The sequence below is a fragment of the Vipera berus genome (assembly GCF_964194415.1).
Source record: "Vipera berus genome assembly, chromosome: Z".
Classification (NCBI taxonomy): Eukaryota; Metazoa; Chordata; class Lepidosauria; order Squamata; family Viperidae; genus Vipera; species Vipera berus.
In genome coordinates, this window is record NC_138205.1 from 130113555 (window position 1) to 130131046 (window position 17492).

The following is a 17492-nucleotide window of genomic DNA, read 5'->3' on the forward strand; positions in this document are numbered from 1 at the left end:
CAGCGCACGGCGCATGCGCATTCATTTGGGCGCGTCCTCTGAGGGGTCCGAAGAAGAACAAGAGGCGGCGGCGGCCGGGTTAGTCGTGGGGGGGGGGGTTGCGCATGCGCGTGCTGAGGGGAGGTTTGGGAGGGGGGTTGCTGAAGGGAAAGCGAAGAAAATGGGTGAATGGGGGGAAGCTGAGGAAGGGCAGGGGGGCTGCGGGGCCTCTTTTCAGGCTGTTCTGCAGCTGGAGGCGCTTTTTGAAGGGTTGGACTTCAGGTCCCATCACCCCCGTCTCTCGCATCGGAGTCCCCGTCATTCCCAGCCGTTTGCTGGAGCCTCGCCTCATCCAGGTGGCCCTCTTTCCCCAAGCTAGCCGCTGGACTACAATTCCCGTCACCCTGTGGCCGTTGGACTGCGTTTCCTATGCCCTCAGTCCAGAAATCGACTACAATTCCCATCTCTCACCCCCTGTGTCCATTAGAGTTCAGTTCTCTTGCCCTCAGTCCACAAACTAATTGACTACAATTCCCATCTCTCACCTTGTGTCCATTAGAGTTCAGTTCTCTTGCCCTCAGTCCAGAAAGTAATTGACTACAACTCCCATCTCTCACCCCCTGTGTCCATTAGAGTTCAGTTCTCTTGCCCTCAGTCCACAAACTAATTGACTACAGTTCCCATCTCTCACCTTGTGTCCATTAGAGTTCAGTTCTCTTGCCCTCAGTCCAGAAAGTAATTGACTACAGTTCCCATCTCTCACCCCCTGTGTCCATTAGAGTTCAGTTCTCTTGCCCTCAGTCCACAAACTAATTGACTACAATTCCCATCTCTCACCCTGTGTCCATTAGAGTTCAGTTCTCTTGCCCTCAGTCCAGAAAGTAATTGACTACAACTCCCATCTCTCACCCCCTGTGTCCATTAGAGTTCAGTCCTCTTGCCCTCAGTCCAGAAAGTAATTGACTACAACTCCCATCTCTCACCCCGTGTCCATTAGAGTTCAGTTCTCTTGCCCTCAGTCCAGAAATTAACTACAACTCCCATCTCCCACCCTGTAACCATTAGATTGCAATCCCCATGCCCTCAGTCCACAAACTAATTGACTACAATTCCCATCTCTGATCCCTTAACAGCCATTAGACTGCAGTTCCCATGCCCTCAATCCAGAAAGTAATTGACTACAATTCCCATCTCCCACCCCTCGCGGCAATTAGGCCGCAGGCCCTTTGCCCACAAGCCACCTATAGATTTGCACCTTGTAGTATTATAGAGAAATGCTTGCTTGTTTCTGGTAATTTTTTTAAAAACTGTGCATGACATTTAGTAATAATTATTTGCTGATATAATCTTAAAGGCTTTGCCTTTAGTTAAAACTTGAAATATAAAAAAATAAAATATTGTAAAGATGATTATATTTCAACAGGGGTGACTTTGGGCCAGTCCCTCTCTTTCGACCCACCCACCTCACAGGATTGTTGTGGTGGGGCAAACAGGAAGTAGCTGTACAGTGTTAATGATGTTTGCCACCTTGAGTTGTTGTTGTTGTTGTTGTTGTTGTTGTTGTTATTATTATTATTATTATTATTATTATTATTATTATTATTATTATTTATTTGGTTTATATACCGCCCTTCTCCCGAAGGACTCAGGGCGGTGTACAGGGCAATAAAAATAAGAATACAGGATACAAGATTTAAAGTAAAATGATTGTGCCCAATGTAGTAGGTTAATTAAAATAATGTTAAAACCCAAACCCATCAGGCCAGGCCGGCTTGTTCGAATAGATAAGTTTTTAGATCACGCCGGAAGGAGTGAAGGTCGGGGGCCATCCGTAGTTCAGCCGGTAAGCGGTTCCAAAGGATTGGTGCACCCACCGAGAATGCTCTCCCCCTGGGGGTCACCAGCCAACATTCTCTGACCGGTGGTACCCTGAGGAGGCCCTCTCTGTGGGAACGCACAGGACGGAGGGAGGTTGACGCCGGCAGTAGGTGCTCCCGTAGGTAATCCGGACCCCTGCCATGTAGGGCTTTGTATGTCATCACCAGCACCTTGAATTTCACCCGGAAGGCAACTGGAAGCCAGTGCAGCTCACGGAGCAGAGGTGTAATATGGGAGTATCGGGAGACCCCCCCAAAAAACTCGCGCAGCTGCATTCTGTACCAGCTGAAGCTTCCGAGTGGTTCTCAGGGGCAGCCCCATGTAAAGAGCATTGCAGTAGTCTAGACGAGAGGTCACAAGTGCATGAGTGACTGTACGTATTACATGTTTTGTGCCAGCCCATGGCAGTTCCCCAAATAGGTCATCAGATGAAGCAAAGAGGCTTCTTTGCTCCCCTGCAGCAGCCCCATTGGCGAGAGAGTTTTATGGCTAGGGAGGGGCCGAGACCCCCCATAAATACCTCTGCCCAGGGGCTGCTCCTTTGTTCTGCTTCTCTTTTCTATCTTCTCACTTGCATGCATTCTCTATCATACAAGCATGGATGCTTCCATGCCATATAGCTCTTTTTATATAACCTGTCGATGAATAAAGCTTCATAATGACTGCATCTCTGCATCCTGCCTATTTCACTTGGAAGCACCTTAACGACCCATCGATCTCTCGTGAAAGCTGCTTCACAGTACGCAAGGCCTCCAGGTCCAGATAGGGCCGCAGCTGGCGCACCAGGCGAACCTGGGCGAAGGCCCCCCTAGTCACAGCTCCTATATGGTCTTCTAAGGAGAGCTGTGAATCTAAGAGGACACCCAGATTGCGAGCCTTATCTACGGGGGGTAGTAACACACCCCCGATAGTAAGAGATGGAATAATCTGAGTTTCCCGAGATGCCGGTATGTACAGCCATTCAGTCTTGTCCGGGTTGAGTTGAAGCCTGTTCTTCCCCATATCTTAAAAAGGGAGGATAAAAAAAATTAAAATATGTATATAGGGTTTATAATACCATATACACATCTCAAGCCTTTTTCTAACAAGTCTTACTTTGTAGGCTCACTTAGAGACTGACTTTGCAGGAAATACACCCTTAGCCCTTGACTTATGACCACAATTGAGCTCAAAAGTTTTTGGGTCAGCAAGAAGATGGTTAAGTCAGTTTGCCCCATTTTACGACCTTTCTTGCCACAGTTTTTAAGTGAATCACTTGCAGTTTTTAGTAACACGGTTAGTAAATTAGTAAGACGGTTGTTAAGTGAATCCAGCTTCCCCTATTGACTTTGCCTAACAAAAGGTTGCAAAAGGAGATCACGTGACCCGGGATGCTGCAACCGTCATAAATATGAGTTTGTTGCCGAGCATGTGAATTTTGATCATGTGACCCTGGGGATGCTGCAACGGTCATAAGTGTGAAAAACTCATAAGTCGCTTGTTTCGGTGCTGTTGTAACTCTGAACGGTCGCTAAGTGAATGGTTGTAAGTCAAGGACTACTTGATTCCTGGCGCTATTCTGCCATTACAAAGGATTCAAAGAATGTCAGCCTCGATCATTTGGCAAATGCCGTGATTAAATTTTTCATGGTTATGCCACCCGGCTGGAATGACACCACAGAGAGAGAGAAAGAGAGAGAGAGAGAAACAGACAGAACAAGACAGAGAAAGAGAAAGAAAGAGAGAGAGAGAGAGAGAGAGAGAGAGAGAGAGAGAGAGAGATATTTGTGTATTCCCACTTACCCTGTTCATTTTCAGATGTGAGATTGGTTCTTCATTTCAGGATAAATCCTCTCTGCTTTGGGTTTATGAAAGTTGCATTCCTATGATTGACAGTTTGAGGTCACTGCTTGCAAAGTGGATATTTATTTTATTTATTTATTTATTTTAATTCCATTTATATCCCGCCCTTCCCCGAAGACTCAGGGCGGCTTACAAGCTTAGCAGTAGCCTTCATCCTATGTATATGCCTGCTTATTAGGGCTTTCACACACCCCCCAAGCGGCATTATTACAAAGTCAGCTTATTGCCCCCAACAATCTGGGTCCTCATTTTACCTACCTCGGAAGGATGGAAGGCTGAGTCAACCTTGAGCCTGGTGGGACTCGAACCTGCACTAATGGCAGGCAGCTGGTGTTACTTAAGGAGGCATTAGCCCACTGCGCCACCAAGGCTCTTGTATGCCAGCAGTTGGTTTAATTAATCTTGCAGACGAACTGGTCATTGTTTGGCCCTGGGACAAATTTTTATCTTTTTTTTTTCCAAAACTTCAACATATTTTGGGATAAGAATAACTCAAATCAGGAGCATGCTACAGCAGGAATAAAATTTAAAGATTCGCTTTCTCCCATTTGTAAAAAGCAGACCAAATTCAATACCCTTGAATTTTTTTAAAAAAAAACTCATGCTCTGGAAATGCAGATTATAAATAACAGAAAAACAGAGTTGGAAGGGACCTTGGAGGTCATCTAGTCCAACCCCCTGCTCAGATGGCTGTCCAGTCTCTCCTTAAAACTTCCCAGTGTTGGAGCATTCACAGCTTTTGGAGGCAGGTTGTTCCACTGGTTAATTGTTCTCACTGTCAGGAAATTTCTCTCCTTGATGAGTTTCCATCCGTTGCTTCTTGTCCTGCCTTTGGGCGCTTTGGAGAATAGCTTGACTGCCTCTTCTTTGGGGCAGCCCCTGAGATACTGGAAGACTGCTATCATGTCCCCCCTCGTCCTTCTCTTCATTAAACTACACATACCCAATTCCAGCAACCGTCCCTTATATGTTTTAGCCTCCGGTCCCCTGATCACCTTTGTTGCTCTTCTCTGCACTCTTTCTAGAGTCTCGACATCTTTTTTACATCGTGGTGACCAAAACCGGCTGCAGTATTCCAGGTGTGGCCTTACCAAGGCCTTGTAAAGTGGTATTAGCACTTCACCTGATCTCGATTCTATCCCTCTCGTTAATGCAGCCTAGCACTGTGTTGGCTTTTTTGGCAGCTGCAGCACACGGCTGGCTCCTATTTAAGTCATTGTCCACTAGGACTCCGAGATCCCTCTCACAGTTACTGCTGTTGACCAGGTACCCCCTGTACTATACCTGTGCATTTCTTTTTTCTTGCCTAAATATAAAACCTTACCACTGAATTTCATTTTGTTGGATAGGGCCCATTGTTCAAGTTTATCAAGATCTTTCAGGATCCCGAGCTTGTCTTCTGGGCTGTTGGCTATTCCTTCCAGCTTCGTGTCATCTGCAAATCTGATAAGTTCCCCTTCTATCCCCTCAACTGAGTCATTGATAAAAAAAATATATATTCTAATATTGGTTTCTCCTTCTGTTTTTAATCTTGTTTAAAATCTTAATGAAGCCATTTGTAGAGTCACTTGGCAGAGAGATGGGCAGCATACGGATTTAATAAATTCAATAAATAATGTAATAAATACATGTACTTTAATAAGTAAATATGTTTTGTATATATGAAAGCGTGTGCATTTAGGTGACCTTGAAGTTTACAGATAGTCCTCGACTTACAACAATTCATTTAGTGACCATTCAAAGTTACAATGGCACTAAAAAAGTGACTTGACCATTTTTTTTACACTTGCGGCTGTTGCAAAATTTCCCACCACCTCCCGTCAGATGAAAAAAATTCAGACGCTTGGCAACTGACTCATACTTAGGACGGACACAACATCCCAGGGTCACGTGATCAACTTTTGCAACCTCCTGACAAGCAAAGTCAATGGGGAATCCAGATTCAATTAACAACCATGTTACTAACTTAATAAATGCAATTATTCACTTAACAACTATGGCAAGAAAAATCACAAAGTGGGGTAAACCCACTTAAGAAATGTTTCACTCGGCAGTGTAAATTTTGGGATCAATTGTGGTCGTAACCTGAGGTCTACCTGCAATTCCCCTGACTTCTGCATGCCACCAGACTATGAAACTATGAGACTTTGGTAAAGTGGTGTTTAAAAGTGATTGTTTTGTTGTCTTTTCTTTCTAGGAATTGGGAAGAGCGTCTCCTTGACCACTGCTCTCCAGGAAATGCCAAAGAGAAACGAGAACCAGATTATCCTGCTCCTTCCTCCAGCTTTGGAGAGAAACTGCTCTGCTGGAAACGGACATCCTGCTGATCTGCCTCTCCACCATTCTAGTCCTCAAGGAGCCCAAACGGCAAAGAACATTTGAGCCCTTCCTCGCACGAGCCCAATGGGACGATTTTCCAGCAAGGTCTGGAACTGGACTTCTGTTTCCTACCCCCTTGGTCGTTCCTGATTTTTGCTCTCCTCCTTCCTGACCCCCCCTTTTTTTAAAAAAAAATCTTTCTGACATCCCAGTCCAGTTACTTCATAGGGACTAGTCTCCTCCCATCTGTCCTCTTCGCCTGAATGGACAGGGAGACTTTTGCACACGCCACTAAGTTTTTCCGTGACCACAGCGGCTCGACCAGGGGCGCCGCGTGCCAGCCTCACGACCATGTGGACTACATTGAAAAGCCGGAGACGTTCAGTTATGCGGATTTTTTCAAGGATTACTTGATCCCCAACGATCCTTGCGTCTTCTCCGCCAAGTTCACGGAGGGCTGGGCCAGCCGGAGGAAGTGGGTCACGCCGGACGGGAAACCCAACTTGGATTACCTCCTGCGAACGTTCGGTAAGCCGACTTTCCCTTTGAAAAAAACCAGCCGTAATCTTGTTTTGTTTTTGTCAAGAGGTGGTGGTGGTGGAGGATTTGTGGCGTGCGGTTTGCGACTTTGCCACAGGCCGCAGATTCCGCCTGGTTGAAAATCCGGGGCCGGCTTCAAGATGCTCCTGCGATTTCGGGGCCGTCATAAATGGGAAGCGAGGCTGCTTCTGTCCAGGAGAGTGAATCGCTAAGGATGTAGTGTGTGTGTGTGTATAGCGATATTTCTCAGCCTTTGCAACTGGACCTCAACTCCCAGATTCACCAGTAGGAGAGTAGTGGGAGGTGAACTCTCTCCTCTCCTCTCCTTGCCCTCTTTCCTCCCTCGCTCCTTTTGTCTCCTCCCTCCCTCTCTCCTCTCTTCCTCCCTCCATTCCTCTCTCCCTCTCTCCTCCCCCTCCCTCTCTCCTTCTTTCCTCTCTCACCTCTCCTTCCTCTCTACCTCTCTTCTCCTCCCCCTCTTCCTCTCTCCTCCTCTTCCTCCCTCCTTTCCTCTCTCCTCTCTCTCCCTCTCCTCCTCCTCTCCCTCTCTTCTTCCCTCTCTCACCTCTCCTTCCTCTCTCCTCCTTCTCTTCCTCTCTCTCCTCTCTTCTTCTCTCCTCCCTCTCTCCTCCTCTCCCTCTTCCTCTCTCCTCCTCTTCCTCCCTCCTTTCCTCTCCTCCCTCTCTCCCTCTCTTCTTCCCTCTCCTTCCTCTCTCCCTCATTTCTCCTTTCCTCTTTCTCTTCCTCCCTTTCTTCTCTCCCTCTCCTCCCTCTCTTCTTCCCTCACTCCTCTCTCCCTCTTTCTCACTTCTCCTCCTCTTCCTCCCTCCTTCCCTCTCTCCCTCTCTTCTTCCCTCTCTTCCCTCTCCTTCCTCTCTCTCCTCTCCATTTCTCCCACCCTCTCTTCTCCTTGCCTACTCTCCTTTCCTCTCCTCTCCTCCCTCTCTTCCCCCCTCCCTCCCCCCTCCCCTCCCCAGCACTCAGAAGAGGAGAGAACACCTTTCCGGGGTCGCCATCACACAGGCGTGCCCTCTCGGGGGTGCCTCCACGGTTTGGTCCTCCACCCCTGAGGCGGAGACGCCACAGGGAAAAAAGGTTCCCCAGTGGGCTGAAAGAGTTTGTGTTGCAGGCGAGGCTGTGGTCCCCGTGGCCAACTGTGATGCCAAGGAGTATAATTGTAACCCCAAGGAGCAGCTTAAACTCAAGGACTACATAAACTATTGGAAGGAACACATTAAAAAAAGCTATCGCTCCGCCCGCGGCTGCCTCTATCTCAAGGACTGGCATCTGCAGAGGTAAGCCACGGCTTGGAGAACCGGGCGGCATGCTCGCCGCTAAATCCCCTCGGTGGATGGTTTTTATTTTTATTTTTATTTTTGAAAGCTGCCTTGGGTGCTCCTGCTACTGATGCAAAACCTGCTAGGAAGAAATCATGTTTCACTTTGCCTCTCTCTCTGTCTCGTCAGGAGCCCACGGCACGGATTTCTGCCTGAAGCTGCGGGAATCACGTTTAATTTGCATTTTTCGTGATGAACTCACTCCACCTGCCGTTGTTTTCCTCCTGAATGCGTTGAATGCGTTTTTATTTATTTATTTTCTGGGTTTTTCCCCTCCCCTCCTATAATTTGCACGCTTCTTGAATTCCACCAGGGGTGTGCTGCATGGGCGTGCTTCCTTCTTCCATGTCGTAGCACCCTTATACAGGCAGTCCTCGATTTATAACTGTTCGGTTAGTGACCGCTCAAAGTTACGTGAAAAAAAGTCACCTTGCACTTAACAACCCATGCAGCATCCCCACAGTTGGGGGGGGGGTCAGCTTGGCCCCATGATATGTATTTATGACACTTGCACTGTCCCCGGGGTCTCATGATCCCCCCTTTTTGACCTTCTGACAAGGAAAATCAGCAGGGAGGTCGGAATGACTTAACAACCGTGTTACTTGCTTAACAACTGTGGCATGTAAAATGGGGCAGAACTCACTTAAGTGTCTCTCTTAGCAAAAGAGAAATTTTGGGCTCCGTTGTGGTCATAAGTCAAGGACTTCCTGTATCTGTTTGGCTGGATAGTCCTCCTAGGGTATTAAACCATCATCTGCCCTTCAATATGCTCTGGTTTGGCTCAGATTTCAAATGCCGTCCTAATCCTTGTCTCTTTAAGGACATTTCCGGATCAGGAGGTCTACAGCACGCCCATCTATTTCTCCTCTGATTGGTTGAATGAGTATTGGGAAGCCATCGCTGTGGATGACTACCGGTTTGTCTACATGGGACCTAAAGGCTCATGGTAAAACCACCTCCTGATCGTTTTTTTCCTTGGGGGAAGGAAATGTTTGTTTGTAATAACTGTGATGACATTCCATCAAGTTGTGGTTGATTCTTGGTGAGCACCTAGATAGGTTTTCTGCAGGATGTTCTCACCCAACCTGCTCTTTCAAGGCTTCTTCCAATGGTGCCCCATCAACCCTGTAACTGAGTGGGTCTATGGAGATTCTCAGTCATCCAGGTCAGTGATCACATAGATGTAGTTTATAACAAACACACACCCACACCCAAAGGACTACCCTTCACACATCCACTCAACAACCAGCATTTCTGAGTGAAAATTGTGTGGCCACTAAAGGAATCAGGGTTCTCTGTTCTACCTGAAGGTAAATACTAGTTCAGTGTTTCTCAGCCTTGGCCACTTGACTTCAAATTCCAGAATTCCCCAACCAGCTTGCTCACCACAGAAGTAGCTTCTCCTTCTCCTCCTCCTCCTCTGTCTCTGTCTTCTCTTCCTCATTGTCTATCTTCTCCTCCTCATTGTCTGTCTTCTCCAGCTTCTCCTCATTGTCCATCTTCTTCTCTTGGTCTTTCTTCTCCATCTTCTCCTCATTGTCCATCTTTTCCATCTCCATCCTCTCCTCATTGTCCATCTTCTTCTCTTGGTCTTTCTTCTCCATCTTCTCCTTATTGTCTGTCTTCTCCATCTCCATCTTCTCCTCACTGTCCATCTTCTTCTCTTGGTCTTTCTTCTCCATCTTCTCCTCGTTGTCTGTCTTCTCCATCTTCTCCTCACTGTCCATCTCCTCCATCTCCATCCTCTCCTCATTGTCCATCTTCTCCATCTCCATCCTCTTCTCATTGTCCATCTTCTTCTCTTGGTCTTTCTTCTCCATCTTCTCATTGTCCGTCTTCTCCATCTCCATCTTCTCACTGTCCATTTTCTTCTCTTGGTCTTTCTTCTCCATCTTCTCCTTCTCATTGTCTGTCTTCTCCATCTCCATCCTCTCCTCATTGTCCATCTTCTTCTCTTGGTCTTTCTTCTCCATCTTCTCATTGTCCGTCTTCTCCATCTCCATCTTCTCCTCACTGTCCATTTTCTTCTCTTGGTCTTTCTTCTCCATCTTCTTCTCATTGTCTGTCTTCTCCATCTCCATCTTCTCCTCATTGTCTATCTTCTTCTCTTGGTCTTTCTTCTTCATCTTCTCCTTTTCATTGTCTGTCTTCTCCATCTTCTCCTCACTGTCCATCTTCTCTATCTCCATCCTCTCCTCATTGTCCATCTTCTCCATCTCCATCCTCTCCTGATTGTCCATCTTCTTCTCTTGGTCTTTCTTCTCCATCTTCTCCTCATTGTCTGTCTTCTCCATCTCCATCTTCTCCTCACTGTCCATCTTCTCTATCTCCATCCTCTCCTCATTGTCCATCTTCTCCATCTCCATCCTCTCCTCATTGTCCATCTTCTTCTCTTGGTCTTTCTTCTCCATCTTCTCCTTCTCATTGTCTGTCTTCTCCATCTCCATCTTCTCCTCACTGTCCATCTTCTCTATCTCCATCCTCTCCTCATTGTCCATCTTCTCCATCTCCATCCTCTCCTCATTGTCCATCTTCTTCTCTTGGTCTTTCTTCTCCATCTTCTCCTTCTCATTGTCTGTCTTCTCCATCTCCATCTTCTCCTCACTGTCCATCTTCTCTATCTCCATCCTCTCCTCATTGTCCATCTTCTCCATCTCCATCCTCTCCTCATTGTCCATCTTCTTCTCTTGGTCTTTCTTCTCCATCTTCTCCATCTTCTTTTCTTGGTCTTTCTTCTCCATCTTCTCCTTCTCATTGTCCATCTTCTCATTGTCTTTTTCCCCCCTTCCCCATCTCCATCTTCTCCTTCATCTCCTCCTCATTGTCTGTCTTCTCCCTCCCTTTCTCCTCCTTCTTCTGCATAATCTCCTCCTCCTTGCCCCCAACTCAGTGCTAAGAAAGTTGCCCTAGATCACTGTTTGCCAACCTCTGCAATTCCCAGCATGCTGGCTGGGGAATTCTGGCAGTTGAAGTCCAGTCATCTTCAAGTGCCCAAGCTTGAGCTACACTACCAGAGGTTAATCTATTCCCAAAACATCTAGAAAATGAAAAAAAGAGTGTCCGTCCTCTAAGGCCCTGATGATCCCAAACTAGCCCTGGATATTTCTACTTTGCAAGGATCTACAACTCTGCCTCTAGAAAGGGGGGGGATTCAATTTCTACCTTCTGAGACGTCACAGTCAAGTCTCCCTCTTATTCAATGGGTCCACCTACTTCTTCCTCACCTGCCCATCTCTTCCCATCTCTGCCAGGACACCCTTCCACGCCGACGTCTTCCGCTCTTACAGCTGGTCAGCCAACATCTGTGGCAAAAAGAAATGGCTGGTGTTCCCCCCAGGCCAAGAAGAGTTTCTGAAAGACCGTCACGGCCACCTGCCATTTGACATCACCGCCCCCGACTTGAAGAACGGCTCCTTGTATCCCCGCTACGCTCAGAGCAGCCCGCCGGTTGAAATCATACAGGAAGCCGGCGAGATAGTCTTCATCCCGAGCGGTTGGCACCATCAGGTTTACAATCTGGTGAGATTCTTCTGAAAAACCACAATCTGTGGACCCCGTGTGGCTGCTGCTGCTACTGCTACTGGGTGGCGTGTATTCTTGTTGTAGGGCCACCGAGAGGAAGATGTCACCACGGAGTCCACAAGATTCTGGGCATTGTTCCCTCTGATGCCGCATTGAAGAATTGTAGCTACTCAGAGTTGGTTGTACATGGCTTATTTTACTTAATTTACTTAATTTTGTTGTGAGTTACACAATGACAATAAAGCTATTCTATTCTGTTTTTAATCTTGATATAAGCGAAAAGCAAGAGAGCCAGTTTGTGGCTTAGTGGCTAAGGCAGCCAGCTAGAAACTGGGAAAATATGAGTTCTAGTCCTGCCGTAGGCACAAAAGCCAGCTGTGACTGGACCAATCACCAGGAGAGGGAGAGTTCTAGTCCCGCCGTAGGCACAAAAGCCAGCTGTGACTGGACCAATCACCAGGAGAGGGAGAGTTCTAGTCCCGCCGTAGGCACAAAAGCCAGCTGTGACTGGACCAATCACCAGGAGAGGGAGAGTTCTAGTCCCGCCGTAGGCACAAAAGCCAGCTGTGACTGGACCAATCACCAGGAGAGGGAGAGTTCTAGTCCCGCCGTAGGCACAAAAGCCAGCTGTGACTGGACCAATCACCAGGAGAGGGAGAGTTCTAGTCCCGCCGTAGGCACAAAAGCCAGCTGTGACTGGACCAATCACCAGGAGAGGGAGAGTTCTAGTCCCGCCGTAGGCACAAAAGCCAGCTGGGTGCTTTCAGGTCAGTCACCAGGAGACAGTGAATTCTAGTCCCGCCTTAGCAGTGAAAGCCACCTTGATGACTTCGGTCCAGCCACCAAGAAACTGTGAGGCTTGGCCCAATGTCATCCAGCCAATTTTTATTCTTAAGCCAGGACTAGAATTCATTGTCTCCTGGTGTTTGGGCCCTGGTGGTGCAGTGGTTAGAGTACAGCACTGCAGGCGGCTTCTAATGATTCCCAGCTGCCTGCAGTTCGAATCTCATCGGCTCAAGGTTGACTAAGCCTTACCTCCTTCCGAGGTCGGTAAAATGAGCCAGATTGGGGTGGGTGGGAGGGGGGGGGGTTGCAAGATGCTGACTCTAAACCGCTCAGAGAGGGGCTGTGAAGCGGTATATAAGTCTAACTGCTATTGCTCTTTGGCTCAAAGTCACCCAGCCCCCTTTTATGCCAAAGTTTCAGTCCTATATTTCCAGCTTGATCCCCCAACTTCCTGCCTTCCTAGACCGGATCCACAATCCGAGTTGAATTCTCTTTTTTTAAGCCAACTAAACCTAATCCTTTTCTGCGATGAAATATTTGACTTTTTTTGATGGACCGGTAAACAGAATTTTCATCCTGGAGCCCACCTTAATTCTTCAAGGAATTCAGTCCCTTAGGCTAGCAGTCGACCCATAGCGAAACACGCAGACACACACACACACACACACACACACACACACAGAGACAGACACCCCTGCCCCTCCTCTCCCTCTCCCGGGTGCCCCAGCTCGGAGGGATAAACATTTCCGGTTTTCTGCCTCCCCCCAGGAAGACACCATATCCATCAACCACAACTGGGTGAACGGCTGCAACTTGGCCATCATGTGGAGCTTCCTCCAGGACGAACTTGCCGCCGTCCAGCGGGAGATCAAAGAATGGAAAGAGAGCATGGAAGATTGGCACCTGCAATGCCAGGTAAAACACACCTGGGAAAATTCAGCGTTTCTCCAGGAATCTGTCTCTTTCCCCCCCACCCCCGCGGAATACAGGTACTCCTCGACTTACGACCACAATTGATCCCCTGATTTCTGTTGCCTAGCGAGACAGTTCCTTAAGTGAGGATACTGCCCCTTTTTACGACCTGTCTTGCCGCGGTTGTTAAGTGGCTCACTGCAGTTGTTCAGTTAATGACAGGGCTGTGAAGTGAATCTGGCTTTCCCCCGCCGACAATTGCTTGTTCAGAAGGTCGCAAAAGGGGATCAGGTGACTCACCCCACCCCCGGGAGACTGCGACCGTCATAAGCGTGAGTCAGTTGCCAGGCATCCAAATATCGATCGAGCGATCCTGTGGGGATGCTGCAGTGGTCGTAAGTGTGAAAAATGGTCGTAAGCCACTTTTTTTTAGTGCCGCTGTAACTTCAGATTGGTCACTAAACAAACAGTTGTACGTTGAGGGGTATCTGTAGCCAGACACGTTGTAGCTGCAGTGTGACGGGACACGTTAAAGCACGTTTCTGTTTTGATTCCCTACAGCGAGTCCACAGAGATTAAGGCACCAGGCTAGAAAACCAGGAGGTCATGAGTTCTAGTTCTGCTGGCTGGTTGACTTCTTTGCTCTCAGCTTAGCCCATTTTGCAGAGGTGTTGCTGTGGAGTGTATTACGTTCGTTTGTCACCTGGAGTTCCGTAGACTTTTTGGGGGGAGAAAAAAAATGAAGGACCAAACTAAAATGGCTGAAATCTGCAGGAAGTTCACAAAGGATAATAAAAAAAAGAAACCGCCTGTTTATAACTAGGGTTTACAAAGGAAAATTAATAGCGATAAATGTGGGGTCCCTGGTGCCCTCTGAGCTGGGTGGTTTCCTTGCAGACGTTTCATGACCCAACTAGGGAACATCATCAGTGCTAGAAGGGAGGAGGAGGAGGGGGAGGAGGAGGAGGAGGAGGAAGAAAAAGGAATATGGCATCCTTGGTGCTCTCTGAGCTGGGTGGTTTCCTTGCAGACGTTTCATGACCCAACTAGGCAACGTCATCAGTGCTAGAAGGGGAGGAGGAGGAGAGGAGGAAAAGAAAGAGAAGAAAGAAAAAGAAAAGAAAGAAAGAAAGAAAGAAAGAAAGAAAGAAAGAAAGAAAGAAAGAAAGAAAGAAAGAAAGAAAGAAAGAAAGAAAAAAGAAGAAAGAAAGAGAAAGAAAGAGAGAGAGAAAGAAAGAAAGACAAATTGGACTGGGGTCCTTGGTGCTCTCTGAGCTGGGTGGTTTCCTTGCAGACGTTTCATGACCCAACCAGGGAACCTCATCAGTGCTAAGAAGGGAGTGGGGTTCTAGCTTCTAGCCTTGAAGTTGTTACCTAATTGGGTCATGAAACGTCTGCAAAGAAAACAGCCACGCTCAGACAGCACTTAGGGGCCCACAGTTCAACCCTGAGGCACAAATTTCTACTGGAAACAAGAAAATAAATATAGGTAGTCCTCAACTCACAGCAATTTCTTTAGTAACCAGTTACATCGCTGAAAGAAAAGTGACACGGCCATTTTTCACACTTACGACCTTTGCAGTATCCCCACGGTTAAAAAAAAAAATCCGGGCTTTTGGCAACTTACTCATATTTCTGACGGTTGCAGCGTTCCTAACTTCGCAACTGCAGTGGTCCACTTAACAAAGGCGGCAAGTAAAGTTGTCTAACGGGGCAGGACTCATTTAACAAACGTCTCGCTTAGCGACATAAATTTTGGACTCAGTTGTGCTCGTACATCAAGGACTACCTGTAATTAAAGAAAATAAATCTATGGTTGCGAGAAGCCACCCTCCTTCCTTCCTTTTTCCTCTATTCAGGTTTTATTCAAAATATTCTAAGTTCAGGGTATTTTTTTTTTGAATGAAACCTGAATAGAGCCACAGCCCCTCGGCCTGAGCTTCAAACCATCCCGTTTCAGCAAGACCTCGCTGGACACCCTTTATTTAATTATATTTTTTTTCCTCCCTTCGGGGCGATGTCCCCCTTCCCCAGGTGCTGATGAAGTCCTACACCGGCATCGATTACAAAGAATTCTACAACTTCCTGAAGATCATCGCGGAAAACCGAATTTTCGTGCTGGAGCACCACCACTCGGAAGACGACGCCTCCAAGCGCTCGTCCCGGGCCGCCCTCTCCAGCCTGGGGATGCTTCACGCCGTGTTCGACCTCAAAAGGACCGCCAAAGTCTTGGCCTCCTTGAACGCCAACGAAGAATTCAAGAAGCTGAACCCCGAAGCCTTCTCCCCACCTCCACAGGCCTTCCTGCTCCGGCTGAAGGCCGCCATCGACACCGCCCTGCTCTGAGCCTGCCTTGCTAGCAGAGCTCTTCCCATCTGCAGGCGACCTTCCCTTGCGAGCTGGCTGGCTGCAAAAGAATATTTATCTTCTTCTTCTCCTCTTCTTTTTTCTTCCTCCTCCTCCTTCTTCTTCCTCAATCACCCCCTTTTTTAAAAAAAAAGTCGGCAGCACAAAAAAAATACTTTCTTTTTTTTTTTTGAAGAGGCCGAACACGCAAAGCGGCGGTGGAGAATTATTTTAGAGAATTTAAAGGGTAAAGCTAAAGGAGTCCCTGTCGTAGGTTGTACAGGTAGTCCTCGACTTAGCAATCCAGCCCAAAGCTTCCGTTGCTAAGCGAGACATTTCTTAAGTGACCTTCGCGCCCTTTGACGACCTTCCTTGCCACCGTGGTTAAGGGATTTCCCTGCGGTGGTTAAATTAGCAGCCCGGTTGTTAAGCGGATCTGGCTTTTCCCCCATTGACTTTGCTTGTCCGAAGGTCGCAAAAAGGGGAATCACGTGAAACCCACCCACCCCCCTCATAAATAGGAGTCAGTTGCCAAACGTCCGAATTTGGATTGCATGGACACGGAGATTCCTGCAGCGGTTGTTAAGTGTGAAAAACGGTCATAAGCCACTTGAACCGTCGCTAAGTGAACTGTTGTAAGTCAAGGACTATCTGTGCTCCGCTAGTGTAGATGACGTTAAGGGGGTGAACTAGAGAGGGAAGGAAATTTTGCCGAAAAACCAAAGTGCATCATAGGATTGCAATGCCGCTGGTTATTATTTAATTCTGGCCGAACTGAACTCGATAGAACTTAATTCTGAATAATTATCTCTCTCTCTCTATATATATATATATATATATGTATATCTGTGGAAGCTTATACTCTTTAGCAATACTGCTTTGCTTTGATTCTTTGGGAATCTTTGGAAAAGAGAGCATGCAGACGAGGAAAGAAAGAAATCGCCTATTTGTTGCTTGAAGCCATTTTTCCCTCGTTTGGCGCAGGGCGAATGCAATGAAGGAATCTTCAGCTCAGGCTTAGCATGAACTTTTCAGGGACCGGACAAAGGTCGCCACGGGTCTTAGGTGGCCCAAGCTGGCATGTGGACATGGGTGTCCACTTTTTCTACAAGCCATGTTCGCTTTCTCGGCTTCAAGGGCTGCTTTTCACTTTGCCTTTCTGCTTTTGAGTTCAAGACGCTTTTTGAAATCAGCAGGGTTGTCGTTTGTTGTTTTTTTTCCCTCCACTTTTTTGTTTTTTAAAAAACACCGAGATTTTCCTGAAATCCTCCTCGGCAGCTCCAGGCCTGGAGAAATTGAAGCGACGAGGAGGACATAGAATTAACAGGGTTCGAAGGGGGACCTTGGAGGTCTTCTAGTCCAGCCCCCAGGAAGAAAGGCTTGGTCCGGAGCAAGAATTGACTTTTCAACCACGGTTAGGATGGAGGTTGCTCCGTGTCCCTCTGAGGCCCAGCCTTCTCTCTTCCTCCTTGGATCAGATCTGATGGGCAAACGTGGAGACTACTCAAGCTGTGAGTGGGGGAAAAGGAAAGAGGACCACTCGGAGATTGGAGGTGTTCCTTCAAAGCAACAAACGGGAAACAGACTAACTCTCCATATGTTAACCTACAACAGTTGCTTGGTGGAAGGGTAGACCTTCCTTTAAAAAGGACAGCACAGAATTCAGTGTATATTTTCGGAATAATCCATAGCATTCTTGGGGCTCTCTGAGCTTGGGGTTTTCGTTGCAGACGTTTCATGACCCAACTAGGGAACGTCACCAGTGCTAGAAGGGAGGGGGGTTTGGTCTGTTTTATGTATAAGTGGCTTACCCTGTCAGCGTTGGTGGGAGTGCCCTTGATTATGCTGTCATTTGCTGTTTGATTGTTTAACTTGCTAGTTCCTTGATTGGGATGTGATTTACAACTTGGGTGTTAATCTAGTGTTAATCTTGCTATTAAGGAACCACCAAGAATATTCCCACCAACAGCATGGTAATCATATAAACAGAGAGCAAACCCGTACTCCTTTGTAGCACTGATGATGTTACCT

The 17492-nt window shown here is 47.3% G+C and overlaps 1 protein-coding gene and 2 long non-coding RNA genes across 4 annotated transcripts in view; all 3 read left to right on the plus strand.

Annotated features, from left to right (window-relative positions):
- Positions 1 to 17492, plus strand: part of LOC308677644 — a 792073-nt gene that overhangs the window by 562287 nt on the left and 212294 nt on the right. The window lies entirely within an intron of this gene.
- The window catches only part of JMJD4 (jumonji domain containing 4), a 178480-nt gene continuing 161015 nt past the window's right edge, over positions 28 to 17492 (plus strand). Inside the window, exons 1-7 of one of the 2 annotated variants that reach the window (XR_014028538.1) lie at positions 28 to 78; positions 5897 to 6546; positions 7688 to 7853; positions 8716 to 8841; positions 11147 to 11414; positions 12972 to 13118; positions 15150 to 17246. Coding sequence is in view for 1 of the 2 variants with exons in the window: in XM_081344220.1 (XP_081200346.1) it covers positions 6282 to 6546; positions 7688 to 7853; positions 8716 to 8841; positions 11147 to 11414; positions 12972 to 13118; positions 15150 to 15461 (1284 nt within the window). In the remaining variant the exon portion in view is untranslated. Of the gene's footprint in view, positions 79 to 5896; positions 6547 to 7687; positions 7854 to 8715; positions 8842 to 11146; positions 11415 to 12971; positions 13119 to 15149; positions 17487 to 17492 lie in introns of those variants that run through there. The other variant, XM_081344220.1, reaches the window with a different exon arrangement.
- Positions 13164 to 14095, plus strand: LOC308677645. The gene is made up of 2 exons (XR_014028543.1): positions 13164 to 13451; positions 13535 to 14095. It is a non-coding gene; the product is annotated as an uncharacterized lncRNA (long non-coding RNA).